Source organism: Thermobia domestica, chromosome 8 (assembly GCF_964235325.1).
Source record: "Thermobia domestica chromosome 8, izTheDome1.hap1.1, whole genome shotgun sequence".
In the NCBI taxonomy this organism is placed as follows: domain Eukaryota; kingdom Metazoa; phylum Arthropoda; class Insecta; order Zygentoma; family Lepismatidae; genus Thermobia; species Thermobia domestica.
The window spans coordinates 288096714-288109705 of NC_137461.1; the positions used below are offsets into that span (position 1 = coordinate 288096714).

General features: G+C 37.1%; 1 protein-coding gene across 2 annotated transcripts in view; it reads left to right on the forward strand.

The window, feature by feature from the left end:
- The first annotated feature begins 11103 nt into the window (after positions 1–11103).
- Positions 11104–12992, forward strand: part of LOC145693688 (4'-phosphopantetheine phosphatase) — a 106594-nt gene continuing 104705 nt past the window's right edge. For both annotated transcript variants that reach the window (XM_081769943.1, XM_081769944.1), the window contains exon 1: positions 11104–11376. In XM_081769943.1, the coding sequence (XP_081626069.1) occupies positions 11280–11376 (97 nt within the window). In that variant the 5' untranslated portion in view covers positions 11104–11279. The remainder of the gene's footprint in view (positions 11377–12992) is intronic.

Consider the following 12992-nt stretch of genomic DNA (forward strand, 5'->3'; position numbering starts at 1 on the left):
GCGTGCAGAGCGTATTGTAATGATGTTTTACCTTCAACATCTTGATGCTAACTAAACATAAAACGGTGTGGCCGCGTTTTTAACACTACTGTACACATGCATTATTTCTCCGGGAAATATATTTGTTCTCAGTCGTAGGGCATCATGTGTTTGTTGTGTAAGGTCAAACAATAAATACGTGTGTGGTTTTTGTGTAATTTCCTCAAAGACATTCACGAGTTGTTTGCTTTCACGAGGCATAATTTGTCTTGCTAAATATTCAATTTGTAACTTATCACGTGGATTCTTAAATACCACTATATAATGTGCATTTAAACTAATATCTCGAGCATGCCGGTTTTTTGGAAATAAATTTTGAACAATAAATATTACGGTTAATTTCTTGTGGTGAGCGTACTTGGTAAATAATTTGGCCACATCGTCATTTGTTTCTGACATTAAATCATCTAATATGAGTAATGAATTTTCACTTATATCAAAAGTATTTATATCGGGGATTCCTTCCAGAAAACGTATTTTTGCATCAACGTCCAAGTTTGGTATAACTGCGCCATAACACCATACAATTTCTTTAAAGGAAACATTAAACATATCATTTCTTTCTTTGATTAATCGATTCACAAAGTGAGTTTTACCAGCACGGGAAGGGCCGGCTATAAGAATAGTGCACGGATGTTTAAAACGTAACATCTTTGTTGCAAATGACACAATGTGATAGAAACTCTGCTTTTTATTCCCCCCCAAAAAACGAGTCTCTGGCCAATCATTTATGAGATCTATAGCCATACGGAACAGTAACACTTTTTGGTACGTCAGTCACATTGTCAGCGTCTATTCGTCTGCGTTTACTGGTCACCATTCGATGTGTCTTTAGTTCTCTTCGAGAAAAGATGCGCAAATCTGGTTTCCGAACAATTTTGGATGGCATTTCGATTACAGTTGCCTCCCGATTCCCCGTCACTAAATCATAAAAACTATCAAAATTAATTTTATCACTTGTTCTGTGATTTAATGTTATTCCACGTATTTTATACACATATTTCATTTCCCCACTAGCATTGCGTAAAGCGTAGGCGTAATTCTTTGCACCTAATGCTATTACTTTACGTATTTCCCAACCTTCGGGAACTTCATTTGTTAACCCACCCAAATACGAACTTAATTTTAATGGGAGTTGCTCATCTTTTCTTTGTATAAACATGATACTGTCCGTATCGCAATAGATTACATTCTGTTCTCCAACACTTGTTAGTAGATCATACAACCACAGTCGTGCCCATGAGGTTATAAATGCTGCCAGCACAACATTTGAAAATGCTAATGGGATATTTTCACTCTCACAGTCTTTATATTGAACAATTAAATGAGTTTCACCAACTGGTGTTACAGCTTGAATTTCATATTTAGGATCTGTTAAAATTTTTAAAAAATCCTCTGCTGTATCAACCATTGTGCACTGTGAAAGGTCTGTTCTTTGTCCCCATTTCCCGTACAGCGAATTCAAAAACAGTTTCGCTGTACTGCGCAGGCCTGGATTATATTCTATGTTCTCATAATTTAACTGTATTCCCTCATGCCTGAAATATTCTTGAATGTACTTTTCCTGCTCTTCTTTTGTAGTGCATTCTGCAGGAAAGCCTGAAGCTTCTTGTTTCATTTGTAAAAAGGATTTCACATATGACCCAAATAATCCTTCACAAACATCTTTTTCCGGGACTAATAAATCAAACTCCCATATTTCATGAATTTCAATTAGCTCATACCCATTGTCTAATGCTTTGTGCAGTTCGGGGGTACAAAACGTACCGGTAATGATACGTTCAAGATCTATGTGCGTACATTCATCATCATTTTGTTCATCCATGCACGATTTACACAATCCAAAGATTAATCTTCCTCCCGTAACATAAGGGAGGATTGGAAAATATAAATCGGAGGGTGGAAGAACACTGCATTTTACAAGTCCATGAATGTTTCGCACATTGGGGAAATTGGGGCCATTGTGTATTTTAGGTACATTCACAGGCATGCCTCGTTTACACATTGTTGCGGGATAAAGCGAGGTGACATCTACGTAAACTACGTATTCGTCCTCTGCACAATCTACATATAACTTAAAATTTTCTGTTCTACCTCCTTGATAGGCAGATTTCGGAATGAGAGGATCACGAATATGTTTGCACCGTTGTTCGAGGATCTTCTGTATATGTTTATCACGTTTTACCATTGCATCCCATTCACATTCCCAAATTTCTATTAAATTATAACCTAATTTTTTCAAATAGTTGCGGCAGTGCACTGTTTGTTCGTATCTCTTTTCAAAAGTGTTGTACGCACCATTTTCTTTGCATAAAATGCTATTTCTATTATCTTTATAACAGCTTTTACAGGAATGCCAGTAACATCCCATGAACTGATATATAGTGTTTGTTTTAGCGTCAAAACCATCGACTTTATATCTGCCAAACCGTTCCTCCAACGCATTATTCGAAGTAACAATAGATCTCTTTGTTACATGTTCCATATACTTCAACCATTTTAATGCTTTAATACTCTGTTGTTGAGTAAGTTGGAACCCGTTTGGAGGAATAACTGGAATTGTGTTTTCAATCAGGTGATGACACCGGTACGTCAACATTGCTAGACTAGCGATCGTCGTGCTGGAAATAAAACATTGAATACCATTTGTTTTCTCTTCAATCATGGAGGTAAATTTAATTACTGCCTCCGCCAATATACGCACATCGTTCCGGCAGTACTCCATCAATTCTTTCTGAAAATCAAAAATATCACCATTCCGTACTCGCTCTTCATGCCACAGCATAAGTTCTGCCCGGTCTGCCGTACTACGTGAGTCTGGGTCATAATAATGCAATGCCGGCCATTCTCCAACATAATTTTGATGTTCCTCTGTATTAAAGAGGTATGGAAAATCTCCTTTTCTCAATTCAACATTCAATCCTAAGGTTTTCGGTAATTTGGATAATTTTACACCAAGATAAAGAAAAGTGTCCCGAAAATAAAAACGATTACTAATACTAATTTGAAATATCTTTTGACCGTGCATAAGAACATGTGGAGTTATTTTTTGTTTCTCAATAAGTGTCCGCACACAAAATAGGCCATCATATCGCGAATTATTGTGAGCAAGTGCCACAACGATCTGATACTCTGGCCTTTCCATAAGCACATGTTCAATAAACGCCTCCATGGTTGTGAAAGAAAACATACGGTTCCCGGATATTTTATCTCCGCACTTGAAACATAAACTATCTACTCCTGTATTTATGCAGTGGAAACATACATTCAAACAACAACATAAATTTACGGCATGCTCCCGTTCACCTTTCTCATTTGGTGCTAATAGCATGGTTTCCACATCAAATATAATATACAAAAACCGTTCAGTGCGTTTTAGTTTACACTTTTGAACGAAACATCGATGGCCAACAGTTACGTGCACTTTACAAAGACTACAATAGTAGTCGCCGCATACATGAGCTGATTTTCTTTTTCTCACATCATAAATTACACCACATGCGTTACACAATTTCACGTAATCACATGTGGATTTCTTTACTTTATTTAGTGTTAAATGGTTATTAAAGCAAGTGCCTTCAGCAAAGTTTCTATTACATTGTGTACAATGTACCAATTTCGCGTTAGTTTCTTTACCATGAAAATGTTCACAGTACGAACATCTCATCTGACATTGGTGAGTCGTACCTGATGCATTATATCCTTCCAAGCACGAAAAGCAAAAACTTGTCTTACCCATAAACGAAGTAATATTCTTAATGGGCTGGAAATGGCCCACAGTATCCCCTCTCTGATACAGAATAAATATCTTTTTCTCAGCATTTATTCCTGGGTAGCGTACCACAGGTGTTCTGGAATCTTCCGGTAATTCATATACTACAATTTGATAATTCTTTTTCACTAAATAATTTTGAAAAGCAACTACATCTTCCAAATCAAATCCCTGTTTCCGTTCAACGTACATTTTCGCATCGTTACACAATTTTTGTGCTTTATTTTCCCAGGTTTTCTTCGTAGGCAAGGTCATACTGTATAAAGCCTGCTTACTCTCTTCATGTTTCGTAATCCAATATACTATGGATTTTGGCAGACAAAGAAAATCACTAGCCTTTGTGGCCACCACATGATCCTTGAGAAAAATACTCATTTCTGCATATTTTCTTACCGCTGCGCGTTTACCTATACCCTGTCCGTGTAATCCATCAACGATGTCAAACCGGAATTCTAATTGATTTCCTAAAAGAAATGATTCGTTGCTATTTAATACGTTTTCCACCGTTCTAAGAACCACATCGGTATTCAAATTTTGACGTTTTCGCCATGGAACAAACACTTCTTTATTCAGGAGATCTCGGTCGGAATTTATTCTTAAACCGACAAAATCGTGGGGTCGTGTATCCCTCAGAACGGTAGAAAGCGCATAATCCATCATGGATGTAATATAATCCACGGGATTTGTAATTACATATTGTACAGTTGGTTTTACAATAATTTCCACCCCTTTCATATTGAAACGCGGGTACTCTCTCACATTTCTCCCCACAATTTCAAACATATTACACTCTATTTCATTTCCTCCATACCCTCGCAATGGAGGGTGCTGAGAAGTTGTGGGTCGCATATCTTCTGAATAATGTGCATTATTCAGACGATCAACACGCGCATTTTCTTCCTCAATTTCTTGTAATTTTTGCCACAACATCTCTGTAAAGTCAGTTTCGGAATTTTGAATTTCTACTGGTTCATCCAAATTAATTTCATTTAATAGTGCCCAATCAATATGTAATGAGTCATCATCATCATCATCATTATGTTCTGATTGAACATTTTCTCGATTTCCCGTAAATGAAAAGAACGCGGATACACTTTTGTCACTCACTCGCTCTAACTGCCCCTTCTCAGAAGCCATATAATTTAAATATGACATAAATGCCGCATCATACAGTCGATCTTCACGGAAAAATCCGTGGTCAAAAAGCTCTATAATATCCGCTGCTGAGCGAACATTATTCAGAACGATATATTGATTATTTTTATAATATAGGTACAAAAGCGATAGTAGATCACTTACAATTTCAGACGATCCAACATACCCTGCTGCTTGCAGGTCCACTACTTGTTGCCAAGTCTGTAAAACACGTTCAGCACTATCCAAGCCTCTCAGTCTTCCCTGGAAAATGGTTTCATCAATCACGTTAAATTCCTCAAAGTAAAACTCCATTTTTTTCTGTAAAATACAAGACAAAAAAAGTGCAATCAATATGTGTATACAATGACTAAAAAACCTGAAAACAAACAAAATTTTGAAAATAATAATAATAATAATAATAATAATAATAATAATAATAATACTTACCGAATAATAGTTTATCTCTGTTTAAGTGATAATCCAATTGAAATCCACGTCTTTCGTGCTCTCTGCTTTTTTCTCGATTCTATCACTTATTTGCTTCAGCACCTAAAACAGAAAAGAAAAAAAATGCAATTAGTTACCGTATTACGACTTTTCAAATTACAAAATATAATATTCAACGTAACACTAACGCTCAACCATATTGGCTTTGCATGTAAAAGAGCCATGGTTCGATTCCCGGGGCGCATTCTGTTAACTACCTATCCAATATAAGATTGTAAAATATACCATTTATAACTGAAAAAAGTCTACAGTGCAAGCAAGCGTACGGTTCTCCACGTGGGATAGCCCTGGTTCGAGTTCCGGCAGTATCATGGCTCCCTACTCAATAAAACTTCTCATATACTTTCTAAATACCAGTTATATCTTACACAATTCATAGCTACATACAAGTAACAATATCTGCTAAGCAAAATGTTTGTCGTACGGCTTTTCACGTGGACAAGCCCTGGTTCGATTCCCGGGAGCGCATTCTGTTGACTTCGTGTTATATCTTACACAATTCATAGCTATGTATAAGTAATAAGTTCACACTGCAAGCATACAATTTAGCGTACGGTTCTCCAAATGGGAGAATACTCATTCGATTCCCGGTGCAATCATTAATGTTGCTTCCCTACATATTACATTATACTATATCTTAGTCAAGTTATAATTCCATAAAAGTACACCGAGTCATATCATTTTTTCAATACCGGAAAATCCGCAATCAATTCCCGATAAAACCAAACAGTTCCGTCCCCTTATACTCCAAACAATTACAATATGTCCCTTTCCCATATAAAAATGAACAAGTATAATACAAGAAAACTACAACGTTATTACTTACCAATCTTCCAATCTCTCCTAGTAGTAAAATATCTTCTTCGCAAAGTTAACACTTGATGTTCTTGGTGCCCTCTTCTTTCTAAATGTACACATCATGCAAATGCATCAGTATTTATATGCCCTTAAATCTTTCCAGAAGGTTCGAGTGTGTTCTTTCCCCTATTCCAACAATAATAAGCTTAGAAAAAAGATCTGGAAGCTTCTAGTGCTTTCTTTCACTCATTCCGACGATCAAAATTTTTACAATATTCTCCAGCAGCAGCTGTCGCGTTACATGTGCTGAATATTAATGAATTACCTTGTTCTACGTGTGTGATCTGCATATTTTATTTCCGAAAAGGTTTTTTCTATATTCTGCTTGTCCAATTAACATTTCTTTTGACCGGAAACATTTATTATATGTCATGTTACCTCCGGCCGCACCTGCATACATTATGTGTCATTAGTATGCGGGGAAAAAGGGTGTATCCATTTTTTAAAACGTGCATTACCAAGTGCTACCATGTCAGAAAAGTAAAGCAGCTTGCTACGTGTTATGAATACATAATTATGACCTTGCTTTACTTTTATTTACGAATCTACTTTGCTGAATCTGCAAACAACACCTCAATATGTGGCTCCGTTTAAAAGTTATTTACGATCAACTATTTGACCTTTGACCTCGATAGTCAGTACTTTTGGAACATGTAGTATTTGATGACCTATTGCTGAACCTGGAAACCATCTCTATATGTGGCTCCGTTTAGAGTTCTTCAGGTTTAAATATTTGACCTTTGACCTCGATGGTCAGTACTTTTGGAACATGTAGTACTTGATGACTTATTGCTGAATCTGGAAACACCACCTCAATATGTTGCTCCGAGTACGAGTTATTCGGTTTTAAACATTTGACCTTTACCTCGATAGTCAGTACTTTTGGAATATATAGTAATTGATGACCTATTGTTAAGTGACGAAACAGCACCTCAATATGTGGATCCGTTTACAAGTTATTCGGGTTTAAATATTTGACCTTTGACCTCGATGGTCAGTACTTTTGGGACATGTAGTACTAGATGAATGCTTGTGTAATTTCTACTATGTTACATAGGGGCTGATAAAAGGGAACGAGTACACTCCTGCTATTGGTTCATATTCTCTGTTGTATTAAATAGGGATTGTAATCTCTGCTATGTTAAATAGTGGTTAAAAATAGGCCATACTCTTTTATACATAGGAGTTCGTCGTCTCTGATTGGATTATGTGTTCATTGTCTTATGTAATTTCTCCTATGTTAAAATAGGGGTTAGAAAAAAGCCATACTCTTTTATACATAGGTGTACTGCTAAAATACATGTTCGTAGTCTTCTATGTTATATAGAGGTTGTAAAATGAGCCATACTCCTTTATTAGCTCTGCTATGTTACGTAGTCGGCTATGTTAAAGTATGTGTTCGTAGTCTTATGTAATATATGCTATGTTAAATAGAGGTTGCAAAATAAGTTATAATCTTTTATCAGATCTACTATGTTACATAGGGGTTAAAAAATAGGTCATACTCTTTTATACATAGAGGGTTGCGAAAATAGGCGTTCCTAGTCTCTGTAATTTCTGCTATGTTAAAATAGGGGTTGAAAAGAGTGGTCATAAAATGGAATAGTGGTCATAATACACCCCTAAAATGAGGTCATAAAAGAGAACGAGTTTTCGGGGTGTTCAATTTTTCCATGGTTGGACGGTACGTTTGTCATGGAGTATCGTGCGACACTGGACTATTGAGTACTTCGGTTCAGGCGGGACCTGGATTGGCCTAGTATGTTCTAATATGGGCCAGATCGATCATTTTTACACTACTGATGTCTACCACAGGCCAGTGCTTCTGTGATTTACTGCTGGAAATTCTGCAGAAATCGAACCTTGATATTAAGAAGTGTATTAGTAATTCAGCCGATGGCGCAAGTATCATGCAAGAACAATATTTGGAATTTTCATAACACTTAAGTACCGTGTGTCCTTCTGGTCAGGTAGTGTTACGCTCACGTACTCAATTTGTCATATAGGGTCCGCGGTGGCTCAGTGGTAGAGCGTTCACCTCTGGTGCTCGGGGTCCCGGGTTCGATCCCAGCCCCCGCCAAGTGAACTTTGTGGTGGACAAACACCGTGTGCGTGGGTTTTCTCGGGGTTCTCCAGTTTCCTCCCACTTTCTTCATTCCACCATTTCATTAATCACTCATCATCACCGTCTCCTTTAGCCTAACCGGCATAACCGTGGGACGTAAAACTCAAAGATTTCATTTCATTTTTTTTCAATTTTGTCATATGTGATGCGACAAGAAGTTGCATTGATTCTATATCATTGTTTGTTCTGCTCAATGCCTGTGGTGTGCGGTATTTATACGTGAGTCTTACCTGCGGGTATATATTTGGAAGATCAAATATCAACAAAGTCGTCTTATAGTTATTGCGAAAACAAGATGGTGGCTCAAACACTCTGCTTTGCAGAAAGTATTTGGTCATTTCTCGAATGCAGAAAATGCTTTATACATAGAGCAGAGGAAAAAGTGGATCTAAAAAGGTGAGAGATGCATGCATTCAAGCCGTCTCCGTGCCTATCTTTGTCCATTGTATTTTTTATGAAGTGAAGGGACGCCATATAGTTTTGGAAGTGGGGAAAAGGCATTCCCCCTCATTCCCCTAACTTTTACTTCTGACATAGATTTAATGATAACAATGAAGGAGATTGATTCCACAGAAAATATCAAACCAGATGATAGGTGCAAAGCGGAAGCATACATAGAAGGTCTTCTCAAGTTCAAAACAACTCTGACAGCACTAGTGTTCCTCAGAATATTTCAAGTGACTATCTCTCTGCAAAATATCTCCAAATACAGGATGCTGATGCATAGCGGTCATATCAAATGGTGCAGGCTGCTCTGTCCTCACTAAAGGAACAGAGTGCTGATTTTGAATCCGTTAAAAATGCAGCATTAAGGCTTGTAGAATGGGCCAGTAAGAGATTTGAAGAATTAGAACGCAATTTCTACTGAGCTACCGATAACTCGCCTTCGCAAGTACAAAAGGATGATTTCCCATGAATGTGAGGAAGCTGTTCCTGATCCAATGACCAGCCACTGCACCAAAGCATTAAACGCCATGTTGGATATGGGAACTTCCAGTATATCTTCAAGATTCAAAAAGCAAAATAGATACTTTAAGGTCTGATTTGTCGTGTTTGGATCCCAGACACTTCAACCAAATAAAAGAACTTCCAGATACGGCTTTCGAAAAAGTTGCGCACCTTCTAAAAATAAATAAATAAAAAAAAGTCAGTAAAGAAGTTTTCAAGGATTCTATAAAAGAACTATTGGGCTCGTCAAGGAAATGGGACTTCTTGAAAGTCAGTCTTACTGAGGAGAGCAACCGAGAAGAAACGACTAATCATTCTGATGGCGCAATTGACTTAGGATTAGAAAGAGAGAAAAATCTTCAAAATTATTCAACGTTCTGCTTTTTAATGTTGCAGGATTATAACTTGTACAGTAATGCTTATTCAGGTTTGGCACTAGCATACAAATTTCTATTGACTTTGCCCGTAACCTAAGTAGCATGCGAAAGAAGTTTTTCAAACTGAAATACATAAAAAATAGGTTGAGAAGTGCCCTGCCTCAGGAACATTTGGAAACATTTATGTTGATGTTGATGTATACTGAAAAGAATGTGTTTGAGAATATTTCGGATGAAAAGGTGATCGACCTTGTAGCATCCGAAAGTAATACACTAAAACATCTGCTAATTTTGTAATATAGTATAAGTATTCTTTGAATCTTGTATAATACTTTGAACAATTCAGAATGATATGTTGATAAAATAATATAATTTTAATTCTTAATTGTTAACACTATTAACTTACTGTAGGAGAAAACTGCGCAACTCTATTTGTGACATTTAAATGCTAGTGGCCTTTGTGAGGAAAAAGTGCCCGCACCCGCTAATAATGACTATTCGGCGCTGCTAGCAACTATACTAAGTTTTTGTCTTTTATCAGTTTTTGTGGTGTTTTTGCTTACACATAATTGAATACCAACAAATACGGGGTAAAAACTTTTATTGAGCCTAGGGGAGTAGGGGCGGCAAAAATATTAAAGCTGCCCTACTGTCCTTCTTGTAGACATTGGCGTCTCTGGCGGGAGGGTCGAGGAGGACGCGTCCCTCCAATATTTTGAAATACAAAATATTCAACATATTATTCTAATTTATTTACTAACGACAGAATAACAAAGAAATAATAATCGTTATATTTATTTGGAATTTAATATTGAGGCTGTTAAACGATTATAACAATTCTTGATGTACCTCAGGGAGTCCGTGAAAGTATGCAGAAAGGTAACAAATGGAATCGAAGATAATAAACATGTTGGGCTAGGCAGTACCATGTAAATAACTTTCTTTTATGTCCCCCTAAATTTTACATGACAGTGACGCCATTGCTTGTAGCTATTAGTTTGAGGGTAGTGACATCGGTAAAAATAATATATTTTATCGCAAGTTAAGAAAGCTTACTTAATATACTAATGCCTATATACAGCTTTTAGTGATAAGATTTAAATTTTCATCGATATTACTTCCCTCAAGAGCCGCCACTGCTCATTATCTGTGTGCATAATCTGCACTTATCTAGGTTGTTTCCTTTTTATGTAATAGTCATTCCACATGCAAGTAAGATGTAGAAAATAAGCAAAATATTAATGCCTAGCTTTACCTCCAAGTCACAGCTCATTTTTTTGTTAGATAGATGTGAATTAAACTTCCGTTGGCAACACTATTTTCCAACTATTTCCAACCCTGGAGGATATAATGAAAGTCATTATGCTGCGTTAGCATTGTTTAATATTCGTTCAGTGTTTGCCGGAGTAGAGTAATGACTGTCAAGGGGAGCAAAAGGTCATGATATGTGTTTCATGTAAACATTAAATAAAACTTGCATGTGTTAGAGTATGAAGTGTAGTGTGTGACTGGAAATATGGATGAAACCAACCATCCAAAAAGCATTAAGCTACCCGAGACGGTAGAGGTGTTCAGAAATCTTAAAAATGCGAAGAGATTTGCCATCGATATAGGTGAGATACATGATATTTATATTTCTTACAGGTTTCTAATACGTCAACAGAAAGATGTAATTATTTTTAAAAATCAAGTTTCACTATTATTCACTCATTGTTTCTGACAACTGAAAATTTTACATTTTTCGTCCAGGTTCACTTTAGCACTGGATAATATTAATGAGGACATCTCTTAAAACCGGCTGACAAAGAGTCAAGCCGTCTAACGTGCTAAGCTAATACTCTCAAAATCTGTCTGTTGCGGGCATGAATCCCACTTAGCGGCTTGATGTTCATAGCCTTGTGTAGCCTCTTTTATAAAGCCTTTTTAGGCAAGGCAGTGACGCCCCAGATAAGACTCACATGAGCCTCTTTTTCAACGTTGTATTACTACTTATTTGTTCTTCCTTCAATGATGACTATTCACTTTGGGTATCTTTTAGTTTCCTCCCCAATCTTGCACATACAAGATCTTCAGTGTTACTTCACAAAATACAAGTTATCGAGCGAAAGGATATTAGCAGCCCCGCAGGGCTCGTTTTCTATCTTTATTACAATTTAGACAAAAACAAGGCATTCGGTTCTGGAGCCATGAAACTAGTTTGGGGAGATTCTAAATGCCGTCTTTACTTTTTTCTCATTCTTATGCTGACATTTTGTCTCGTTCTGTTACTTTCCCCATAATTATTGTATTTCGGGGTCGCAATCTGCAGAAGTTAACCCCAGTTGTTCTTACGATTTGCGTATAAACACGGCTTCCGGATGTGTGGCATAAAAATTACTATGCAGAAACAAACCAACCTCTGCTAGGTGGCCACTAAAATGCCTAATGCTATCTAACCGAAACCGAGTCAAGGCAGCGAAGCTGATCGGAACGCGCGGGGATGCGTCCGAAGGGAGTAGGAGATCACCAACGATGGTGACCCTGAGAGTAAGGTAGGGGAGGTTAGTGAAAAGAAGTGGTTTTTTGTAGTGATACGAGTTTCAATAGCACTTGGCATGGTTCCATACTAGGAACACTCCACTTGTAAACATAGAGTACGGGTTCTGTGCACTGTTCAGAAATATGCCGCCGGTGGAAAATACCATTAGTAGAGCCATCTTTCATAAGCACTCACTTATTTTGGATATAGTATACGAGAGTGCCTCATCATTTAGCGAGGACTCACGAAGTGCAGTCTTTTAAGGATTATTCATTGAGGATATAGGAACTTGAAAATGAGGTAAAAATGCGACTTTCATTTAATTACTGAGTAATATAAAATAAAATGTACGTCGGTTTGCGTTGCGTTCCGTTGTGTTTTATGGTATGCGAAGAATAATAATGTGCCCTTGTACGTAGTGTATGAGTATATGTGGGGGATTTGAAACACATATCGCATGTCACGTGCACGTGGATGCTTCTTACTACTTCTAAATGTAATAAAATCATTTTTATACGTAGTGCAACAGTAGGAAGTATCCACGCGCACAGATCATGAGGCAGTGTTGTATACTATTACCCTTATTTTATCCGTCGTAAAGCACTTATGATGATTTTACACTAGTAACCCTATACCTGTAAACTTAAAATACAGCTGTATTACTTTGTATTTAATTTTGTCGCCTGCAGAAATTTGTTCCTTATAAACATT